We start from the raw sequence: 24,366 nt of genomic DNA, 5'->3' as shown, positions 1-24,366 counted from the left end.
TATGGAAATGAAAGATTTTTGTTGGTAATCTCTCACAGTCAAATACCTGTTGACATGTACGAATACCTAAATTTAGTCATGAAGATCATTATTTTTACAATAGATTGTTACGTTTTAATCTAATTTGCGAAACTCAGTTAGAATTTTAAGGCAAATAGTGATGTAGACTCATATTTTAGGTGGAAAAGCTTTTTAACCTTGTTGTAGCTCCAAATTTTACAGCATATAAATTATGTTCATGTAGTCCCTGCAAAATCTTATCAGTTGTACAACAGACAACCCCTAACATGGCGAAATGTCCCCATACATAAAGCAATATCTTGGGCTATATTTATCATACGGTACATTTACATCATGCACAACAATTTGAAAGATAAATAGTACTAAAGTCGAATGACAAATTAACGTCAATTTTAAACTTCTTGTATTTTTCTTGTTACGTGTTACTGTACTAGCCTTCTTGAATTTCTAGAGACACGACAATTTGATTTAAAAGGTTTTTGGTCATCCATGTAGAAGCAATCATTGACATTACACAAGATTATACAAAACAAGATTTCAGCTCAAATAGCACAAACAAGGCAACTCACTAGTAGGTTTTACTTCGTTTATCGTAACTAGTGAGTAGCAGTTTTAGATCCAATGAACAATTTTGTCCAATAAAATACATTTATCAGATCTTCCCACGTTCACTATGTAGAATGCCATTCAAGTAAGCCAACCTTTTTATGTTTCGTTACATTACATTTGGTTACACAATATGGTGCTTGATGATCGCAGTAATTTCAAATATGATCATAGAACATTTTAGGTCTGTTTTCCACGTCGTGACTTGAAGCTTCGCCTGCGTAAGGTACATTCAAAATTAATCCTACTTTCTGTTTCAGAAAGGGGCATGCGGTTTTGTGTATGGAGGGTGGAGGGGGAATGTGACGATAACACTATTTCATGTAATCCAGAAATTAAATAAGGGAACAGTTGTGAAGGAAATGCTGGATAAAAGGATACATTGAACAGAAACCTTTGGGGATGAAAGATTGATGCACTTTTCATCCCTTACTTCATCAATCCTACATTCTATTTAATAGAAAGAAAATACAATGCAATACATGGTCAAAGTACCTCGTCTGCCATCTTGGACCTGAATTCCACACTCCTCCAAATGAAGGCAACCTGAACACGGAAAACAACAATAAATTAAGGCAAATATATTAATATTTTTCTTCCTCGAGAATGAATCCTAGATTATTAATAACACCGTACATGGAAACTGTCGAACCATAGAATTTACGAATCGAGCAGTAAGAAAATATTTAAGAAACGCACGAGCAGAAAGAGACTCAAAAAAGCCGAGAAAGAGACTTAATTAAAACATAAACATCACTCATTTGCTAATTTTATCAAAACAGCCATGATTAATCTGGAGTGTTTGCATATAGGCTTTGTGTTTGCAGATAGTTGACAATCCTCGTTTTTTCCGTTTCAATGTTGATCGGCCAAAACTTGTTGAGGCGATGAAACTGTAGCATTCATTGTAATACTTCCAGTACTTAAGTGCAAGATTGAAAGGTTGAAGTGGTTTGTAGAGTACTCGTTTGATTTACATGTAGTAACAATGGGTTGAAGAGTGTAAGTTGTGAGAATCAAAGCTAACGAACATCCCCCTAGATTAATTTGATGTGATTTTTAGTGGAATGAAACCATTGAGCGAAACAAAAAACAACTGTGGGAGTTACGTTTTTAAGAATCGGTTCAGGATGTGATGGATAAGCTTTGGCACTTTGAAGAAGCTTTAAGGATTACCAGGATAATATCTTATATTGCGACCAGGGGAGAATCAGGTCGTTTTCGATGACGTAACAGCAACCATGTAACGATTGTCAATAAAATTTTTTTTTGCAAACATCGACATGACAGCAGGTAATATTCGGTTGCTCTAGCTCATTTGGGAATGATTATTATTCAATCTAGGAAACGTTTGACGTTCCAACTATTTATCTCTCGTATTCACATGACACATGTTAGTGTGAGATCATATCATCATCATGAAATGAAAGATAATTCCCATTTGTCAAAAATATTATGAACGTTTTAGCGTAGCCAGTCCGTTTATTTAGAAATTCGTTCACTCGCTACGAAAACAAAACATTTCAAATAAAAAAGAGAATTTTCTTCAATTGACATAGCAGTACTGAAACTTGCCGACTGGCTACTGCTGAAAACACAGTGGAAAGTAAACAAGAACGACGGGCAACTCATAAAAAGGCTTGATACCGTCGGCGCCACACTGACATGGCGCACCGCAAGAAATGTAAACAATTCGTGTTCTATCTTTCGAATCAGCTGCGACTAATCTGAATAGTTTTTTTCTAAGCTGAATGAATTCCCCACCATCGTCATCAGGCAAATGCTGAAACCCGCATATATCAATAAAGTTTCAATAAACAGGATAAGGAGTATTGACGCTATCACATATGGTAATAATCACATGTCAATTATGAATCGCTTCATGAAGACATATTTTGAGTGAATCTATTCACTTAGGAATTCCAATTAGTAAGTAGGTATGTGATTTGAAAAAGATATCGATGCTTTCTAAATTCTAAGTCGTATTATTTGACAAAACAGACTAGATGAGCTCTACATTATCAAATTTCCGTTTCTTTCATTCCTTTGAGACCGCCTGTAGACATAAGGATCATTCAATTAGCAAATCCAGATCGAATTACCGTGCGGTCTTTGTGGGATGCCAAAATCAATTCTTAATGCTTAATTCAATGAATTCCTATTATCATAAAACAAAGAACTTATTAGGCCTGAAAACATTTGTAATAAGCTCTAACTCAGAAAAATCAATTGACCTATAAATATTCTAAATTCTAAACTCAAGGAACTCACACATTCTGAATAGCTTTTAAATTCCCGGTGAGAAAATGATGAATTAAATCTTTGCAGGTCAAGGTCAACTGACACATGCGCGTTGCACATGCGCTATTATGACAACGACACGAGACAGGAACGAGCAGCCAAATAAAAATGGTACGCTTTGCGTACATAAATGTACGTTGGTCTACTAACTATCTGCAGTGGATGGACGTCGTGACTAGGGAATAACTCAATACAATGATACGAGCACAGAAATCAATTAAAACGAAACAACAATGCCTGTCGTAAACGTTTTATAAAACAACACAACAAAGCCTGTCGTAAACGTTTTATAAAACAACACAACAAAGCCTGTCGTAAACGTTTTATAAAACAACACAACAAAGCCTGTCATAAACGTTTTATAAAACAACACAACAAAGCCTGTCGTAAACGTTTTATAAAACAACACAACAAAGCCTGTCGTTTTATAAAACGAAACAACAAAGCCTGTCGTAAACGTTTTATAAGACAACACAACAAAGCCTGTCGTAAACGTTTTATAAAACAACACAACAAAGCCTGTCATAAACGTTTTATAAAACGACACAACAAAGCCTGTCGTAAACGTTTTATAAAATGACACAACAAAGCCTGTTGTAAACGTTTTATAAAACAACACAACAAAGCCAGTCATAAACGTTTTATAAAACGAAACAACAAAGCCTGTCATAAACGTTTTATAAAACGACACAACAAAGCCTGTCGTAAACGTTTTATAAAACGACACAACAAAGCCTGTCGTAAACGTTCTATAAAACGACACAGTTGACAGCAAATGACGTGTAAATACATACTAGAACAATGGGATAGTCGCGCGCTGTCTTATTCGTTTACATATTGCTACGAAGGAACAAGGAACAGATCACAATACAAATGATGTTTTCCAATCGTCACTGATGATTGAAAAAAGCTCCATGTTGCAAAGAAGCCTTCTCGTTAGTTAAATTGGACAACCGCATTCTGTGATAACAGTTATCATGATGATCACCGCCGAATAAGATGGCGGTGCATACGAAGAATTTGACATCCACACAAAGATTTTACAAGTATTCAAAAGACAACAAGTATTTTAAATACCCCCACTTATCCCGCATTTTATTGATGAACAAACAAATCAACGGGAAATGCCCGGACTAATTAACACATATGTAATCATAAATATTAGAACAACCAAATATGGCATGGTAAATTTGATGAGTAATCTTTGTTCGAACATCGTTACTTATAATCGACCGTAAAGCATGCATTTTTAAAAAACACCTCGAGCTATTTGGCTTCAACTTATGCCAATTTAATAAATACAAGCAAAAGATCGTATTCGTGGTTTGAGCGGGGAAAAACGCGAAATGCTACGTCCTGTCGCATGGAGAAATCAATCCGTTTGACGGGAAAAGGGGTGGGTAATAATTCCATGTTTTACAATATGCGAAATTAAACCTTAATCCAATCACTAAACAATATGTGATAAATTGCCTATAACTAAAAGACTAAAGATTGAGGTTGGAGTTAAAAATTGCGTATTGCGAACACAAACCGATAGATGGAGAATTTCTCAATGGAAAATTTACAATATGTGGCAAAACCGGCAAAACACTAGCCACCAATAAAACTATTTCAAAAACAAAAAGTTCATTAGTGCGGTAGTTAACTGCCAAGAAGATTGATTACAAACGTACTCTAGGAAAAATATACAGTCTTCACTCACCATTCGTTGTCAACTTTACAAGTTCGATCGAAATTTGCTCCAACTCGATATGGATTCTTCCCACGTTTCTTTAAACGCTCAGCTGCAAAAATTTTTTAACAGTCAACAATGTCGGAGATTATTGTAATAGAAACTGTCGAATTACAAGATTAAATTTACAATTAATCACTTCACTATTTCGAATACAATTTGTCCTGCATACCGTGTTTTGAAATTCACTAAATGATGGACCAATAGCAGAAGAATGGGTAGTTTCATCGTCGTCCTAAGACAAAATTATAAAGTGTAATGATTTCTAAATTTTGAGTCATGAATTATTATACTGAAAGGACAAAATGCAAAACGTGATCAAAATACACTTACTGGAAGAAGCCATGGAGGAGTAGCACCTGAAATTAAAAAAAATACCCCATCTTAAGGTTGCACATTGACCAAAGCATACTGGCTAATGCACACTGTCCAAAGCACACTGTTCAAAGCACATAGGCTTACGCACACTGTCCAAAGCATATTTTCCAAAGCACACAGACCAAAGCACATGGTCCAAAGCATACTGACCAAAGCACACTGACCAAAGCAAACTGACCAAAGCACACTGACCAAAGCACACTGACCAAAGCACACTGGCCAAAGCACATGGTCCATAGCATACTGACCAAAGCACATTGACAAAAGCACAATGGTCCAAAGTACACTGACCAAAGCACACTGACCAAAGCACATTGACCAAAGCATATTGACAAAGGCACAATGGTCCAAAGCACACAGACCAAAGCACACTGACCAAAGCAAACTGACCAAAGCACACTGACCAAAGCACACTGACCAAAGCACATTGACCAAAGTATATTGACAAAAGCACAATGGTCCAAAGCACACTCACCAAAGCACACTGACCAAAGCAAACTGACCAAAGCACACTGACCAAAGCACATTGTCCAAAGCACATTGACCAAAAGCAAACTGACAAAAGCACACTGATTAAAGAACATTGTCTAAAGCAAACTGACCAAAGCGCATTGACAAAAACACATTAACCAAAGCAAATTGTCCAAAACACACCAGCCAAAGCACATTAACCAAGGCACAATAACTAAACACAGAGTTCGATAAGAGTGTTGAAAAAACCCAACAATCGTCAAAAATAACAGCAGAAATTCAAATTTACCAAATTAATATCTGGAATAAGAAAACATACCTGTATGGATATTTTGTGAGATTTCTCCGTTCTTAAAGATACGAAGAAAGAACGCATAAATTCGCAATCCACATTACTGCCAGGAAGCAAAATCAAAATAGCTACCTTGGTTGTTTCAACTGTGACACGAAGCTTCTTGGCTCCCTCTGAGTAAAAATGAATTTTTTTTTCACACAATTAAACTCATCTAACAGCACACGCCAAATGAGTAAACTGAAAAATCTCAAGAGAAACGGAAACGTTCAGGGGCCGGTTGTTCAATAGGGGGTTAACGCTAACCCTGGCTTAAATTTGCATAACGCAAGGTTAAATCTAATCATAGGTTGGTTATTAATTCTAGGCTAAGTTAACCGGCTTTTGAACAACCGGCTCCAGAAGTTTAAAATAGCTGAAATTTCGAACTAATTGACATAAATTTCTACACACTGGGAGCCTTTCTCCCATCTTCAAGATCAAAGTCCCACGGGTACCATTGATCAGAGCGAACACTAAAAACACAAACAAATAATGATGAAAAGAGACGTTGCCAAGAATGTAACACGTCACCTTGTGGTTGGTTTTCAAGGATACTCAGATTGTTAAGCATATAATAAGCCATGGATACTTCTTTATATGTTAAAAGAGTATAGGGAATGTTTGAAAGAAAATTTAATAGCATAGCAAAATAATGTATGGTATACCTGTATTTTACAACACCTCCACCCCAGACTCTTTGACCGTCGTGGCTGTAATAAATTTTCAAGCAAAAATGAATTATGGAGTAGAAGTTTTGCAAGCCAAAATAGCAACATAAGATGTTCACATTGTTAACATGAAAATCATTATATATCTTGGAAAGATTCAAAAAGACGACAACTGAAGAGCATTTAGCTTTGAAGAAGTTCTCGCTGCAAGCGTGTGCGTGTTGTTTGGTCATCATATTTGCGAAATAAAAATACTGAGCTTGTTTACCAAGATTATATAGTACATAGATAAATTGCTTGATTATATAGATCTCATCCCTTTTACTGAGAGATGACGAAATAACGCTAGTAGATACCATTATTAAAACAAGTGAAAACCGCATTTGTAAAGGAGTTTTCGCAAGCCCAACTATCGAACGATTTCCCTTCGAATAGTTTCATGATGACTTCGGTTCTATCCAAAGCGTCATCAAGAAATAAGGGATTTACATGTTTGTAAATGTCGATCGTCCAGGTTGGTATAGTCCTGAGAAGGACTGTTTTTGTTGTTGTTGACTGACGTTTGACAACCTTAGCGGTAGTCATCTTCAGAGTCAAAAGATGACTACTCTGAAGATGACTACCGCTAAGTTGTCAAAACGTCAGTCAACAACAACAAAAACAGTCCTTCTCAGGACTATGCCAACCTGGACAATCTACATCTACAAACATGTAACGATACTCCCGGGTTCAAACCATTTACTTTAAATAAGGGATTTGAAAAAAGAGTTCAAATAACGAAGCAGCTTACAAACCTGTAGTATAAAAAATTGATTGAGAAACAAATGTAACACGTTAAGTTATACATACAATCCAGTTGGATTCTGCATCACACCATAGCGATTCTTTACAGTTGCATAGATTATTGGCACTGGCTTACATGGTTCTGGTGGCTGTATATACATTGCATTCAGGAAAAAGTAATAGTTGAAACATACAAATATGTGCAAAGGAGGTAACGGCTAGTTGATAATGAAGGATTAAGCCTGTTCTCCACTAGCCACGTATCGTAACGTATCGTAGCAAAATGTAATATGGCGCATGCGTGCTTGCACCTATTGACCATCAAATTCATAAGCACGCATGCGCCCTGTTACGTTTTGCTACGATACGTTACGATACGTGGCTAGTGGAAAACAGGCTTTAAGCCACATGGAACACACAAAAATCAATACGTCAATCTTATCAATGCACGGTAAGTTCTTTCTATCCAAAAATTTAAACAAAATTTTCAATCGAACAACTCCTTCATTCCACAACAACTTCATGCTAAGTCCATTAAAACCTAAGTCCATTAAAACAATACTTATCATGAAATTTTTGTACTTTTACTTCAACGGATACAATGACCACCATCGACAACACAATCAGGAAACTGTTACGAACTACAGACCTGCGATGCGGCAAATTTTTGTCGTTTTTCCTGCTCTTGTATCGCTAAAACACTCTAATAAAGTAAGATTCGATATCAAATAGTGGTTGGGAGCCTCATTTATGGTGACAGTTTTCATTCAAGCTATACAAGAATTCCTCATTTCGCAACGACTGTAAAAGATAATTTTTCCAACGATTTAACAATGATCTTTTCAATGTTACTTTGTCATAATTCTTTCCAATTTCAGTCTGAAGATTTTCTAGTTTTTCTTTTACGAATTCTTTAAATCTAAAATAAAGTCGACCATGACAAGACAATGCTACATGTATGAAATAATGAAAACTCGATTTCGTCAAAAAGAGCGAAGTCATCAGAGTTTCATTGTAATTAAATATTAGTTACCTGCGGAGCTCATCGTGAGAAAGTAAAAATTTGACTTTTTCTTCTTTCTTGGCGCCATTTTCCACCCACCACGAATTCATTTTCCTCACGTGATCGGAGCTAAAATGAATTTATGAAACTATTTCGTTAACAATCCCTATACTCGGACTTATATTGAAGTGTTGATAGGCCTTGGTAGATAGGACGTAAAAACTACAAAAAATTTTTTTCACCATACAGCCGGGTGTTTTAAAAACGGCAACACTTAGCAAATACCATGAATATAAGATTTTTTGCAATACAAAATATGTTTGGGCTCCGGTATTTGAGAAAATTATAGTGGTAACTATTAGGCCCAGAGGCCAAAAAATCGATAGGGCCTCGTAACAATACACATTCTAGAATATGTAGTTGCCTCTTTTTGATATACCTTGTAGAAATACATTTCAATCTTGCTCGAAAAGGTTTGGCACAATGTTTTTTACATTTTTTTAAAAATTTCTCTTTTAAGGAGCCACGTGAGATTGTTCAATGTTTTTGTTTATTTTACTATAACACCAAAATTCAAAGTCAAAAAATAGGCACGACAAGCGTACACATGAAAAACCAAGAATAAAAAGTAGTTTATTGTAGTAGTCCAACGTCGTTTTTGAATAGTCAAAAATATGTTACGGCTATTGCCTGGATGAAATAGCTTGAAAAGTGTGATGCTTGATGAGTATGAAGTTATCATTTATACAACTTCAAAACAGTAGTTTGCAAAGAGTATTTATAGGAATGAAGCAAGGGAATAAACTCTATTTTAAAATTCACGTCTAGTGCATCGCTTTATTGTAGTTCTATCAAATAATTTAAAGCATGTCATACGTACAGAGCTAAATACGTTATTTTGGAAAGTACTGTTTCATCCGAGCATGTCATAGGGCGTTGTACATGAAGGCAAGTAAACTTTACTAAGACTGTTACTTAACATTTATCAACAACATATGGTGTCGTATGCAATGCTACGTAGCGTTGAATGCCAACTTAGGCATGTATTTCCCACAGAAACCTTACACATAGCATTCTTTTTAGCTACTTTTGCCAAAAATGTAACGTTAGATGACTGAAGTAATTAGATTCAATCAACAAAAACTGACCCTAAATGCTTACAGTGGGCTCATTTTTTAGCACCCTGGTCAGACAGAAATGTATCAAATGGAGGTAGTTGCAAGCTTGTGGGTTGTCGCTCTACACTAAAGTCAAATACTGCAATTGTTTGATTGACGTGAAATGTCACTAGTTGATAAGTTATCTTAACCAGATACTCTGATGTTTTGAGCCCTGAGAACAACAAAGTCATTCATGCTTAAACCCTTTAGCTCAACATTCCTACCTAACCAAGTGTTCAAAAACACCACCATACTGAATGGTTACTTCACCATCTGTTACATATTCTTACCTAACCAAGTGTTCAAAAACAACACCATACTGAATGGTTACTTCACCATCTGTGACATATTCTTACCTAACCAAGTGTTCGAAAACACCACCATACTAAAAGGTCACTTTACCATTTGTAACATATTCCTACCTAGCCAAGTGTTCAAAAACACCACCATACTGAATGGTTACTTCACCATCTGTTACATGATCTTACCTAACCAAGTGTTCGAAAACACCACCATACTGAATGGTTACTTCACCATCTGTGACATATTCTTACCTAACCAAGTGTTCGAAAACACCACCATACTGAATGGTTACTTCACCATCTGTTACATATTCTTACCTAACCAAGTGTTTGAAAACACCACCATACTGAATGGTTACTTCACCATCTGTTACATATTCTTACCTAGCCAAGTGTTCAAAAACACCACCATACTGAATGGTTACTTCACCATCTGTGACATGCTTCTTCACGTCCATATGACAGAAATGGCACCAAAATTTTGATCCCGGTTCAAGTTCACCATTCATAACGGAAGGAGTATTTATTGTCTTTCTTGCTTCATCAATCTAAAACAATTACAAATATTTATAAATATATATTAGTAAAAAACTAGTAAAGGTAAAAGTTTCATAACAACACAGATCTGAAAACCAACTTTAACCAATTCTTTGTTTGAAATGATATTACTGTGGAAGAAATATGAAGGGAATAGTCAGAAATAAAAAATCTTCATATATCGTTCATTGAAGAAAATTTAATAGTAAAACGTGTGTGCTGATTGTTCTAGAGCTGAGTTTGCATTAACCTGTGAAAAATGATCTGAACTAGATCAATTAAACCAATCAAAGAGAATCTGCAAATTGCAAATAAATCAAGAATACATGTTAGAGAAAAAATTGAAACATTTGTTCTAGATTCATGTGTTTTGCATTATTGTTAATTTATAAAAAAAATAAAAGATGTTTTTCATGTTGGTACCGGCTTATGCAAACCTCAGAGGCATTTGTGAGAGCTCTTGAGCAGGTGCAAACCTTGACCTTCAGTCTTGGGCTTGCACTGATCTTCTCTTGAGTTCTCCCAAAACTCTTCTTGTTTGCATAAACCTGTGCCAACACAGTAAAAATCTTTCATTTCTGAGGTGTCTAGTGGTTTTAAATCATATGTATAAACATGGATGGCAGAGCAGTGAGTCTGAATTTCCCAGATCACTTACTTGTCCCCAAATTTGGTGGTCTATATAGCCTACCAACAAAACATATGCTCCGCTATTCCTGCATTAAATGAATTCACAGAGTTATTCTAAATTCAAAGCCTACGTATATAGTGCTATTCACATATATATAGTGCAAATGTTTCTCCATTTCAAAAATCATTTAAATAACAGAATCTAAAAACCAACAATATAAATTTTCCTTTAGAAGTAAACAAAGTTTTACTATTGAGAAGAGAATTTGAAAATTTGAGAGTGGGCATGAAAAATTCACTAACCAATGGATAGCACAATCCTAGGGTTTTGTGCAATTTGCACACAAGCTGCATTTAAAGCTCATTGTCAAGTTAGCAAAGGTCTCATTAAAGGTCTCATTAAAGGTTTCATTAAAGGTCTCATTGTAGCTAACATTAAATGTACAGTTTGAAGATTGCATACTATAAGAATCATAACCAATAGAGCAGTTGTGGTGCTAGCGTTAGGCAAACATACCTCAAAAGCTCAATTTATGTGTTTATTTTTATTACATACATATTATTATCTATTTCATTTAAGAATTTATCATTAGTAAATATATTTGGCAAGGCTCTTAAACAGTGTAAAAGAGAAAGGTTCTAATTAAAAAACAATTATGCTGTGTGTCTAAAATCATGTACAATTTTCCTGATAAGAATTAATTTTTTCTTAAATTTGATCAAAAACCTAGATGTGTTTGAGTTTTCATTAGGCACTTTAAAAACATTTTTGATTTACTAATAATAATTAGTATTGCAATTCTTTATTATTATTTCAATCAAATAAAGGACTGCATCAGTTAGTATTTATTATTAATTAAGAAAATATGGAAAGCAAAGAAAGGTAGAGGTGGGAATGTGCTCAGGGAGAATATGAAAGTATATAAAGCCAGGTTCATAAATTTGCCAACAAGACAACTGAAAATGTTCTCAATGATCATCTGGTCTAGTAGAAATTGTGGCTATTCGATTAAAGTTTACTATTTAGCAATATAAACTATTAAATAATAGTAATAACTAGTAAGTAAACGAGTTACGAGTTTTCAATTTCACTTTTATAAAATATACATATAATTTGATAATATTTCAGATATTTAAAAAAATTATACAGCTACCTTTTTTCCATACTTGATTAATATCGCATTTGTGTTATGGCAATGCTTCTTTCCATACACGTGTTTTCTTCCTTGGTTATGATTTCTACGACAAACAGTACAAAACTGAAAATGATTCCCTTCCGACGCCATTTTGACAACCGTGAGCTCGAAATTGAAACTGGTACCTAGTAACGCAGCTCTTACAAAGGCAAGTTTTCTCGGTATTATTTAAAGTTTTCCAAAGCGTAGCCAAACAATAAAAATGCAGATGAGTTAATGAAACACTCACCCTCTTTTCAGGTGAATTTGTATCAAAACAGGAAAAGAGGCTCGAGTTTAATGAAAGGTTGGCGAATTACTTTGAAGACCGTCACTTCGAGGTCACAAAGAATAGGTCAATATGATCTGTTAATATCGACGTCTGTTACTTACTTGAAGCCAGCTGCGATGTATTGATGAAAATCATAATACTCTTATGATGAAAATTTTATGTTAAGAGAAACATATTTCTGAGCAGGCGTTACTTCAATGAAAACAATCTTTTACGGTATGACTAACAGACACCTTTGAATTCATTTTCCATTCATTCAGGCTCGCCGCTCTCGCAAACCGCTGCTGTCAACATTACATGGCATTAAGTATGATTGTTTATGTGAAACAATAAGTACGAAATCGCAGAGAAGACGTCAAGACTTGTAGAGTCCTGGAATTTTTGGGGAATTTGTGTGGGTATGAGTATCTCCAAGCAAATTAAGACAGTTAAGGGTTGGATGTCAAAAAGTAGTCAGTCGCTGACAGATACTGGATATCATGTTACTCTTGACTCGAGTCTAAGAGTTTATCGTGATAATCGTATACGGAATCCGAATACGATTCAAACTTTTTATAGGTCAGATTCATCGCCCGAGATGAATAGATTGAATGAGAAGCCAGATCAATCTGATGCGCTGAACGAAGCTAAATTTAAACTAGGTATACACGAACTGAAAAATTTTAAAGAAAGCAATTGCATTTTAGCGAAAAACAAAACAAACTCGCTTGCATCGGAAGTTTCTTGGTGTCATTTGTGCGCGGCGAATAAGAAACAATGGAAAAACGGATCTCCATATGAAAACTTTTTTGATGCGACTAACGAGGACATTCCAGTTTACGAGGGATTTTTCTATGGAAGCAAGCACACCAACTATTACAGCATCGATGATGTTATTGGATTAATAATTTTGAGTCTTAAGGTGGAAATATTTCATGGAGAAGAGTACATCAGGTATGGCCTTAATTTATTATTGCATTGTCGTAACTATAATTACTATTAAATTTACCAAGTTGTAATATTTTGAACTGGCCACCAGATTGGTTATTAATATCTTTCATTGACGGAGGTGACCGGCGTACATAAGCAGTGGGTACATAAATATTGCTGGCTTATGGGGCAAGTGATACATTGTTGCCAAAGTCTGTCATCAAGATATTTTGATGTTAAGTGCTCTAACGTATGTTTTTGTGATTGGGCAGATGAAGAAAATTGAATAGTATGGATTTCCATATGTGCTTTGTCATGCATACTGATAATTGTGTATCATTACCTAATATGGGCTTTGCCAACTCCCTAACAAAATTAGCGATAATAAGCCATTTTAAAAGTAATTGAGATAAGAATCAATCTTCCCCGAAGAAAAAGAACGTCTTTTTACGTACAATAAACGGTCCAAGACGGGGTTTGTATCGAAATTCACTCCACAATTTTCGACATTGAAATGGCAAAACCTGTTTATTTATGAATGTGTTTGACTAGCTCAGCTGGTGCACCAATTATGCATGTGATCAATACAATATTTGACTTTCATTGACGATTCTCCATTATTTTGCAGCTATTCCAAATGTTACATCATTTAAAACTTTATTGATACAAGTCAGCGAGACCCAATCTTCGCAATTGAAGGCAGGTCCTTTTTGTAGGACGCCACTGATAGAAATTTGACATTTTGGCAAAACTCCACTCGCAAAAAACACTTGTGTTAAACGAGTGCGTTTTATTTGGATACCAACATGTACAAAGCTCTAATACATACTTCAATTTCATGACTTAACTCTGAGAAATTTAATATTTGTTTTAATAACACGTAACTTCCTGATTTTTCAAGAAAAACAACATACGTTCGAGAACGGGCAAAAGCACGCAAACACATTTCGAAAATGACCATCAAATTTACTCAGCATGTGATGGCTTTCGAAATAACCCACCTTAAAACTAGTTCATGCAAATGAGAATGAATTTTGACGAGCCAGGCTGTTGTTTTCATTCATTTATGGTTTGACTGTCATTTTTCCAATTAGAATCTTAGCAAGAAGTTCATTGGTCAGTCTTCATGTAGTAACCTTGCCATCTCTGCTCGGTGTTTATGAACATTACTCTGATCCGTTCAGTTGGATCGAAAGTCTGACACATCTTATGAAACTAAGTACTCCACTTCAGGTGATCAGCCATCATACAAATGGCCAAGCGCTGGTGAAACTAGAACGGGTAAAATGAAAATAATGCGTATATTTCGAACATCCATAATCTCAATCGGTGATTGTTTAATTTATTTTTGGATAGGAAATATGGCACGACATTATACGGCTATGAATTTTATTTTCAAAGTAAACTTTCATTTCACCGATTTATGACGAGACCAAATCGTCTGCCTGTCATACTATGAGACTGTCATTTGGCTATAAAACTTTTCGTTCGTCGAATTTTTTTCCGAATCACGTTATAGGTGTTTATTTGCGTCGCCATTTATATGTGCCTTTTTGTTGCTTTTTTCCTACAAATTTCATTTCTTAACCAGAATAACGTTCTGGTTAGAGAAAAACGTCTCATAAAAGAAAAATTTCAACTTTTTGGAGAATACATTTTTATAACAGATAGCTTCTTAAATGTCTATCATTTGTTTCATGATTTCACTATTGAATTTATTAAGAAGTACTCATGATTGGCAATGAAATTAATTGAAAAGTCTCATCCGATTTAGGTGTTTGTGAAATCTGACTTTAAAATTGGCGTTTTGTACGTGAAGGAAGGACAACAAAGCGAAGAGGAGATTTTTTCGAACACGTCCCATTCTTCGAACTTTGAAAGTTTCTTGAACATTCTCGGCGAACACGTGAAATTGCACGAGTTTCAAGGATATTCAGGAGGCCTCGACACGTCTCCAACATGTCTCAATGGAGAAGAATCGATATATACACAATATCGAATGAACGATATTATGTTCCATGTGTCAACATTAATGCCAAATACGGGAGAAGATAATAAGTTTGTATGTTTTGTCTCATTTTCAATTTCTTTCTTAGAAGATCAACACATCGTAGAAATGACATATCTGTATGCAGACACCGTATTTCTTCTAAGGGGGGATCTAAAATTATTTTTTGCTTCACCTTTCAAATGAGCGACTATTAGAAGGAGGGAGAGATCTAAAATAAGGCGGGGGGGGGGGTGATAGAGGAAATACCAGTTGTTGCAGACCTAATCAATTTTTTAGTAAGATGCGATTTTTAAAACTGTCAAAATGTGTTTTTTCTAATGTGATTTGTACCAATTCTATTTTATATATCGAGGTATATGTTTTATCTAGGAAAATATAGTATTTTAACTATAGACTCTCGTGTCGGAAGCTGATAGGGGCATCGTTCATCGTTAATTAGTAGCATGCACGAAGTATCAGTAAATGACGTCAAGAAAAGTGAGTGATAGTTGAGAGAGAGTGAAGAAAGCGTCAGTTGTAGGACATATGTAAGCGAGAGGGAGTCTAATTATGCATTACTGTATAATTATTCTTACCATATCTTTGTAAACATTATTGTCGGTTGATCAAGGACTACTAGTTTGGAGGCAAAATTCTCGACACTCAATCTCTGTTTTTGTTTTGAAATTTAGCTTGGAAAGAAAAGGCATATTGGAAACGACGTTCTTTGTGTGGTTTTCTCTGATACACCAGAAACATCGTTTTCACCATTGTGGATAAAGTCCCAATTCATTTATTCCTACATAATCGTCCAAGTTCAGCCTGCAAGTCCAGGCAAAGAACGAAACAAAGAATTTCGATTGAAATTCAAGGTAAATATCTTCACTTTCATGCTTAAACACTCTAAAAGCGAGTTTTGCTTACCATAACCGTCGTAAGTAAATGAGCATGTACACAATTTAATTGTTTCAGTGTTTTAGTGGTAAAAATAACGACAAGGAAACGTTTTGTGACTGATCATTTAACTCCACCAAGTAAATAGGTCACTATTGTATTGTTTATCATTAACTTCTTCAATTATGAGTGAAGGAGCTAGACTGACGTGAATGAGATTGAAGTGAAAGTGAGTGAAGTGAAGGAGATTGAAGTGAATGAGATTGAAGTGAAGGAGAATGAAGTGAAGGAGATTGAAGTGAAGGAGATTGAAGTGAAAGAGATTGAAGTGAAGGAGATTGAAGTGAAGAAGATTGAAGTGAAGGAGATTGAAGTGAAGAAGATTGAAGTGAAGGAGATTGAAGTGAAAGCGATTGAAGTGAAGGACATTGAAGTGAAGGACATTGAAGTGAAAGCGAATGAGGTGAAGGACATTGAAGTGAAGAAGATTGAAGTGAAAGAGATTGAAGTGAAGGAGATTGAAGTGAAGGAGATTGAAGTGAAGGAGATTAAAGTAAAGAAGATTGAAACGAAACTAGTAAGGAGGTGATGCATTTGACATCTACGTGTATTTGATGTATTTAAATATTTAGGTTTCGGTTATTTGTCGACAAGAGGTTCCATGGTTTGGACCAGAGTTAATCGATGGGGGAGAATTCGAACATGTGAATACTACTTTGCTACTGTTATTTTCACTTAAATTTGTATGCACAGCATTGACGGTAAACTTATTTTGTTTATCACTTATTTTAGGGTAAAGAATTTCGTGATTGGCTTTTGCAAAAAATCATCAACGGTGACAGAGCCTGCTATAATGCACCAAAGTTCGCCACCGTACAGGTAATTGCATCTACTAATATCCCAAGGTATACATGTGTATGTATGTATCCTCTCTTAGTTTGTAACTGTGTAGGAAATTTAATGTATTCGCTAACTTATGTTAAATAACAGTTATTTTGATATTTTGTGCGAAGGAAAGAACGCGATCTCAGATTATGCAATCAATTTTGGACAATGAGATGATGAACGATGAAAGGTAGGGACTACTCCATGATTGAAAAGAAAAACTCCTGAAGACAAGTGAGGTTCATTTTTCAGATGAAATTTTAGGATTGTGCATTCGTCTTCTTTGCCGTCTTCTGCAAGTAATAGTTTAGAAAGGTAAGAAAATCAGCGAAGGAATGAGGTAGGATTGTAACTTTTGTTCTCCTAGAGAAGGATTAGATGAACATTTTATGGCTGTGTTGTAGTTTAGGACGATCAGTGTCTGATGATTCTCTGTACAATATGGATGAAACAAGTCAAAAGTTAAAGTATTTCGTTGGCTCACAAGCAGATGGGATTAATGCTGGTGATGTAGCTTTTCTTGCAGGTTCGTTGATAAATCATCAAAGATTAATTCTACCTGGATAAAATTACCGCTTTAGTTTGCTTGGTTTTAGCTATGTTTTCGTGAAATAGGAATTCCATTCCATTCCAGTTTTTTAATCAATTTTTGCAAAAAATTTTTAGGTAAAACTTACAAGAAACGGGTGTATGGAAATAGGTCTGTCTTGTGTCGTAAAAGCAGGTACGCTTTGCTTGTCCTCGAGCTATTTAGAATATCAAAACAATATCACGAATATTTCCAAGAATATCTTGAAACTGATTGCATTGTGACTCTGATATTGTCTATTCTCCATAAATCTATAGAGTGTTCCGTGACATGTTGATAAACTTTACTCATCCTGGAGATGTTGTTACCAACCTAGAAGTGAATGCAAACTCTAAAGGGAAAAGCCTCACGAGACTTGCAATGAAGAAAGCAAAAATGCGCGTCGTAAAGCAGAGTAGTCATAAGAAGGGAAAATTTTCTATAGAATCTTCATTACAAACATCACCGAAAAATGAAGAGTTTGTGACGACAACTTCCTTCAAGAAGGGCGGGAAAACATACGAAATTTCTAACGATAGTATTGGAAGAACCAGAGAGGTAGGTCTTAATAAAAATGACGAATGTCATTCTTGTGCACACGTAACGAATAAAGCTTCTTTTTTAGTTTGTAATGAACGAGTTCGAAGCGGACATATTCAGCGGAGTGATGGAATATATTCACAACGATAATTGTACTATAACCTACAGTACATTACCTGGGCTTCTTTGTGCTGCAACGTATTATGAACTACCTGAACTTAGATTAAGTTGCCTCAACAGGATTTATGACGTTGTATCTGCCACAACGGTGCGTTGTTTATTTATATATTTAACATTAAACATGAAGCTAGTATTGTCGCAAAGGCATATCCCCTCTCCCCCCCCCAAAAAAAAATTAAACCTGTCGGCAAATTTAATTTTCATAGCGAAATTCTGATGAGACAAAAGTTTAAAATTTCAAAAAACTTTAGTGAGACTACTTTAGAAAGAACCCGCCCATTTGTCAAAAACCATCATTTCATTGGTGGAAATTTTCATTTTTTCACCCCCAAGCGCGAGCTATTAATAATTCATTAGTAATGCTTGATGGATTGAGAACGACAAAACTCCTTTTTGAATTTAAACATGTAAATATTGACAAAATGGAAAATATTCTATAAATTTCTTACTGATTATTCTTGATGCACATTTAGGTATGTCAAATGTTGAACATTGTAGAAGAATACTTATTTTTCAAAGATGGCCGAGAGCTGCAAGAAAAGGTAAAAAGATTTAGCGATCATGTGAATGTAATCCTGATGTGATCTCATTACATTTCGCTACCAAGGCTAGATGAGTTGAAAACCAAGTTCTTATGATAAATTGTATCATATATTGTTACAATATAAAACACAATATACATTACATGTTAATATAATATAATTGATTTTACTTAAGCTACCCGTGAACACGTCACTTTTGCCAGAGAAAACTGGATAAACTGAACTATTCATGGTTCGATAATTTAATCATGCGTGCTTTTTGGTACGGCTAGCAGGGACTGGGATGGACAATAGGAGGCGGGTTGGTGTAGGGGGTGATAGGCCAGCTTTTGTGATATGTGTATGAAATATCGGTCTAGTAACAAATAGAGGACGAATGTGAGGTCCAGTTAAAGTTGTGGGCTTTTCTCTCAAATACAGACGCTACAAAAGTATGTCTTAGAACGTAGAACCCCCCCCCCCGGGATTTTCTGAAGGATGTGCTGCGCTCCTGAGCCGTGATAATATCATTTATGTAACGAGCTCATGAAGCTGAACACGGATGATAAGCCACCATTTGTGTAAGTCTTCATGTTTTCTTTTCTAGTTAGTTCAGTTCTTCTTGAAAAACGTGGAAGAAATATCAAAATGTGCCGATAATTTCGTCGTATTGAACAAAAACAGAATTTCCCTTGTTTTGTCGCAAAATTGGAAGGTAGCCACAACTGTATAGTATGCTGAAATTCAAATATCTAATATCATGAAGTCTTTCCCTTCTAAAAAAGTTATTCTTAATTCAGTTTTATAGTAAGTTGAAAGGCAAAATTCTCAGTGATTGGGCAAGATTTAAAGGTATTTGAACAATGATAATATATGCGTATTAAGTAGTACATATATGAACATGTCGGGGTGTTGGGAGCTGGGTAGGGACAGAGGTCTATGATGGTAGACCCCCTCAATTGTTTTTAGGACAATGCTCTCTAATTTTACATTGAAATAGAGAAATTAGTATGAATGAGAATGTTTACTACAGGTCTATTTTTGACTTTAAAAGATACATATCGACAATGCAGCCCAGTAGACATGGACCATAGAATCGCGTAGGAAACTTTTGCAATTTTTGTTCATCAGCCTAATTTATTATTAAAACATTACCTGATTTACCATTACAGTAAGCAATTCTAAAGCAGCATCATTTACTTTGTTTCAGATTCTCGTGTTACGTAAAACTGAGAAATTGCCATGTTTATTCGTTGATTTTTCGAATGTATTCAATGCATGGAATATGCAGAAAAAATAAAACTACTGCCTAATTATTATCACTCATAATTTATAATATGCGCACTCCCTCCCCCCACACACACGCACATACACACTTATTGACTTTCCAACGTAAATTTCTTCGATAAAAGTAATTAATGAAAACGCTGTGATGAAAGGTCCCGAAAATAATATTTTATGTTAATTATTGGCATTTTTCAAGATCCAGTAGATTGGAGGAACTTGGCTCAATCGGTCATTTCTTCTTGTCATCAAGTTGATGAAGTAATACTGGAAGATTTTCAAATTTAAAGCCGGACGATTTCCCAAACCTAACGAGCAATTGTACGTTATGATACAAGATTCGCCATATCACCATCGTGCGTACAAGAACCTTCGCTTAAACCTCTTCAAAAATTGTAAAAATTGTAAAAATTATTTCGGAATTGAACATTTTGAATTACGAATCGAATATGCTGCAAAATTAATCTTTTGGTTAATCCTTAAGTTTGACAGTAAATATTACGAAAAGAAGAAAGGTCACCTAGGTATTAATCATTGCATGTACAATGTAATCATTTCAGAAAATATTGTCTGAAGAAATTTATAGTTAATACCTCCCAAGAGATAATGAATATAAATTGTTTGTACATACAAACCTTAATTATTTTATTTATTTTTTCTATTTAAAAAACAACGCTGTATTTTTCAGAGATTTCCCAATAAAAAACGACTTCTTTTCTTGTAATGGGTAAGTCTTCTTTCTTCCAACGAATATTTGCTTTCAACACAGTTTTCCTTCTTCCAGAAACTTTTTTCAACTAGTTTGTACTTTTTACGTAGTTTTGTGGTTTGAATTAATATCATTCCATCCAATGGACATGATTGTGACACGACCATTCCAGTACGACCATCGTCATGTGACTTCTGAGTGCTTTTGGAAAACTTTCATCAAATGTATAAAACAAACACTACTATAATTGAACCTCTTGTGAAGCCACAATAGCTGGAGGGTTGACATCAACAACCGCATTCTGTATTGGCTGTGGTATTGCTTCGCTTGAATCGTGACTTCCTGTAAGATCAGGTTCAGCAACCGTCATTCGAGTATTGCATACCTCTTGTTGATAAACGGACGTTTCTACATTTTCATTATCATTATCCGCAACATCCACAGTTGATCCTTGTGATTCCTCAATAACCACAGTCTCCTCACCATTGGTTACTAAGTTTTCTTGCTCCATATTTTGGGAACTCTCCAAACCTTGCCCTTCCACATCTAAGACCTAATGAACAAAGGCACGATAACTTCGTTTTGCCAATCCAATATTAAAATATTAAGAAGGGAGTTGTACTATCAAACCTGTCCCGATCTCCTGTCACGCTCTAACTGAGCGATATGAATGGCTTTCTTCAAATTGTCCTCTTTTAGTTCCATAATCTGCACCTACGTTATCAGATATGAACAGCCACATGTAAGAAAAAATAACCATTGAAGTTTTGTCGCACGAAAATTGAACATGTGACTAAGAACTTGCCTTTAAATTATTTAACTCAACTTGCAGTTCGGCAATTTGCGCAATTCTCGTGAAATTCTCATCTTGCAAAATGCGAATGTGTTCTTTAAGCTTATCCGTGTCCTTTTCGCCATCCTAAAAGATGTTGAATTTGCACTTTGTTTCATGGAAATAGTTTGAATGACGTCAAATATGTAAAATGTAAGTGAAATTACCAGTGTCCTTGGACTTGTCACCAATCCAACAACTTTATTATGATTATTCTCAGCCAAACTTTGCAATGCAGTTTGATCAGTAGAAACTGCAGCCGCTTGATTTGGTAGAGAAACTGCAGTAGTGAACAGAGATGAACCAAAAATTTTTGAAAGTGCACCGATTGATACAGGAGTACCACCTATGTACATATGTAGAGGAAAATGATCAACTAATTGTGAAACGTGAATATGGTTGAAGCATTGTAAGTAATCAGTTTCCTACGATACCTGGGGTAAAAGAAGATGAGACATTGATTGTAGTTCCATCTTGGGAGACACTGATGTAGGATGTGTTGCTAGCACTCTCTGATGTCATCTCATTTTCACCATTTTCTGTCAAAGGCATTTGGGAAAATTTAAAAAGGGAGGTTGCCAAACTATTGCCAGATTCCTGTGAGGCAGATTGAATGCCAGAAGAGCTTGTTTCTTCCTTTACTTTTAGAGACTCTCGTAATTTGGACTGTTTTAGTGATGCACGCTTTAAAACATGAATAACATATTAATATATAAATATAAACATACTGAGGGTATGTAAATACAGGTAACATATAACATAAAAAATTGTGTCAAATCTCTCTTTGTTGAATATCACACATAGACAGTATAAGTATGTACATAAAATAAATGACCTTCACAATTAGATGAATCATAAAATAGCAATGAACATTAAGTGTAGGTATTCACCTTTAAAATTTGTCATTTCAAAAGCACTTTTCAATGTGTTTTATTTGAACCAATCATAAACACTAGTTACTATGGTATATACTGACCCCACCCTGCATATTATCTTAACATGAAATTGGCAAATTTAATTGTGGACTTATATTCTATCCGGCACCAGCTCTCTACAGAAGTTGATGCCATGTCAGCATTGTAATATTTAAATGAAATTATGGAGACATTTTTTAACATCTCCAAATGAAAATTACAAAAAATGCCACTTAATTTTGAGATTTCTTTTAGGGAGGCCTTGCGCTGGAAAAATGGCATGGGCTCTGCAATAAGCTAATCTGGTGACCTTTGCACTTTTGAATTAGCCAAATGCTTCCTGAGTCATTAGTTTTATTACTACCTATTGTTTATTAAATGTGTGAATATTAACAGGTTTACCAATGCATGATGTCATTGCTAAAGAGTCATAGCAATTCTGACTGGTTTGAATAACATTTGACAAAATTTATACAGCTAAACAACTTGTAATACCCTCGATCACCAGAAATCTAGGTTTTGAAAAAGAGTTTCACCATTATAAAGATACGAGTTAAAGTTTATAAGATGGCCAAATTTATGAAGAGGAGAGGTAGCTAATATGGCCCGGGGTAAGGATTTCCTGGGACACCCACCCTGATGATTGCTATCATGCTGACATTAGTTGAGGGGAAATATATCCTCAAACGACAGAAAGATTAATACCTTAAAAACACTTTTGATTTGTTGCTTTGTTGGCATGGTCTTTTCATCTAAGTTATGTTGAGCAAAATAGGCCTTGCACCACTCATAACCTTGTGAAGGAGTTATCGACTGTTCCACTCTAAGCCTTCGTAGCTCATCCAACATTTGCTTGTTTGGTCTATGTTTTTCTGAAGAGGAAACATCACCGGTGCCATGTGAACCAGAATAGTAGATAAACGCAGTACTTGGTTTATCAGCGAAAATCGAAAGTTTGCATAAAGCATGACAAAAACGTCGTTTTCCAGTACAATTACTGCGAGGTGTACAACCATAACGTCGGCCAGGACAATAAAGCACCTCGCTAACGAGGAGATACCTTCCTCCAGGAAAATGCGGGTTTGGTTTTAACAGAAAGCCATCACGAAGTCGACAACCGACACGACCAGTTATCGACGGTCGTGCGCCCTTACCATCGACCGTGTCGATTATAGTGCCATTTCCAAAGTTTAAACGCTCGAAATTCCAGCTCTGCTCTTTTGAAAAATACGTTGGCAAAGATGCTACATCAACTTCGATGGGTTCACTCCACTGTGGCAAAAGGCAATTTCGACACATGATGAAATGCACGGGCCAAACCTCGACTTCCTGATGATAAACAGGTAAACAGGTTTTTTGATCAAGCGTTTGCAATGAAAGACGTATACACTCCGAGTAAGCCGTGAGGTTCAGCTCTGACTCAATGTTGAAGTATAAATATTTCGATTTGTTTAGTCTTATCTTGGGAAGCTTTACACGCAAGGTTAGGTTGGGAGAATTGAGAATTTACAATCCAATAAGAGAAGCACATGCATTATTTTTTAGCAGTAAATCTAAGAAGACGATCGTGTTTCTTCCTCGACCAACATGAATCAACTTGTAGTAAAATTTCGCATCGGTTTTTGTTGTGTCAGCCGGGTACAGGATCTGGGATATTAAGCCTCGGAGTTCTTCTCTCTAGCGGCAGCCATTTTCATTTCTGCAAATTTTTGATTAAGACAATCATTTCCGGTCATGTTTCCGG

At 35.5% G+C, this 24,366-nt stretch overlaps 3 protein-coding genes across 3 annotated transcripts; 1 reads left to right on the top strand and 2 right to left on the bottom strand.

Annotated features, from left to right (window-relative positions):
* Positions 1-173: 173 nt before the first annotated feature.
* On the bottom strand, positions 174-12,259 carry LOC124445154 (centrosomal AT-AC splicing factor-like). Its single transcript, XM_046995860.1, has 15 exons — positions 12,084-12,259; positions 10,147-10,310; positions 8,331-8,429; positions 8,150-8,216; positions 7,947-8,000; positions 7,364-7,446; positions 6,512-6,556; positions 6,258-6,319; positions 5,937-5,977; positions 5,832-5,862; positions 4,997-5,022; positions 4,836-4,898; positions 4,634-4,722; positions 1,123-1,173; positions 174-844 (listed from the first exon to the last, which is right to left on the bottom strand). The coding sequence occupies exons 1-15, from the start codon at positions 12,213-12,215 to the stop codon at positions 808-810; spliced, it is 1,044 nt and encodes a 347-aa protein (XP_046851816.1). The 5' UTR covers positions 12,216-12,259; the 3' UTR covers positions 174-807.
* Positions 12,260-12,331: 72 nt separating this feature from the next.
* Positions 12,332-20,891, top strand: LOC124446231. The gene is made up of 16 exons (XM_046997059.1): positions 12,332-13,329; positions 14,400-14,586; positions 15,080-15,367; positions 15,988-16,167; positions 16,822-16,893; positions 16,982-17,068; positions 17,203-17,264; positions 17,339-17,389; positions 17,479-17,600; positions 17,741-17,798; positions 17,921-18,200; positions 18,268-18,450; positions 18,836-18,904; positions 19,491-19,598; positions 19,684-19,735; positions 20,367-20,891. The coding sequence occupies exons 1-16, from the start codon at positions 12,797-12,799 to the stop codon at positions 20,453-20,455; spliced, it is 2,421 nt and encodes an 806-aa protein (XP_046853015.1). The 5' UTR covers positions 12,332-12,796; the 3' UTR covers positions 20,456-20,891.
* Positions 20,695-24,246, bottom strand: LOC124446236. Its single transcript, XM_046997066.1, has 6 exons — positions 23,328-24,246; positions 22,143-22,392; positions 21,876-22,054; positions 21,682-21,795; positions 21,507-21,590; positions 20,695-21,429 (listed from the first exon to the last, which is right to left on the bottom strand). The coding sequence occupies exons 1-6, from the start codon at positions 23,919-23,921 to the stop codon at positions 21,118-21,120; spliced, it is 1,533 nt and encodes a 510-aa protein (XP_046853022.1). The 5' UTR covers positions 23,922-24,246; the 3' UTR covers positions 20,695-21,117.
* Between the last annotated feature and the right edge of the window lie 120 nt (positions 24,247-24,366).

The sequence above is a fragment of the Xenia sp. Carnegie-2017 genome, unplaced genomic scaffold (genome assembly GCF_021976095.1).
Source record: "Xenia sp. Carnegie-2017 unplaced genomic scaffold, XeniaSp_v1 HiC_scaffold_22, whole genome shotgun sequence".
Taxonomy (NCBI): Eukaryota; Metazoa; Cnidaria; class Anthozoa; order Malacalcyonacea; family Xeniidae; genus Xenia; species Xenia sp. Carnegie-2017.
This window is presented reverse-complemented; position numbering and strand designations above follow the sequence as displayed.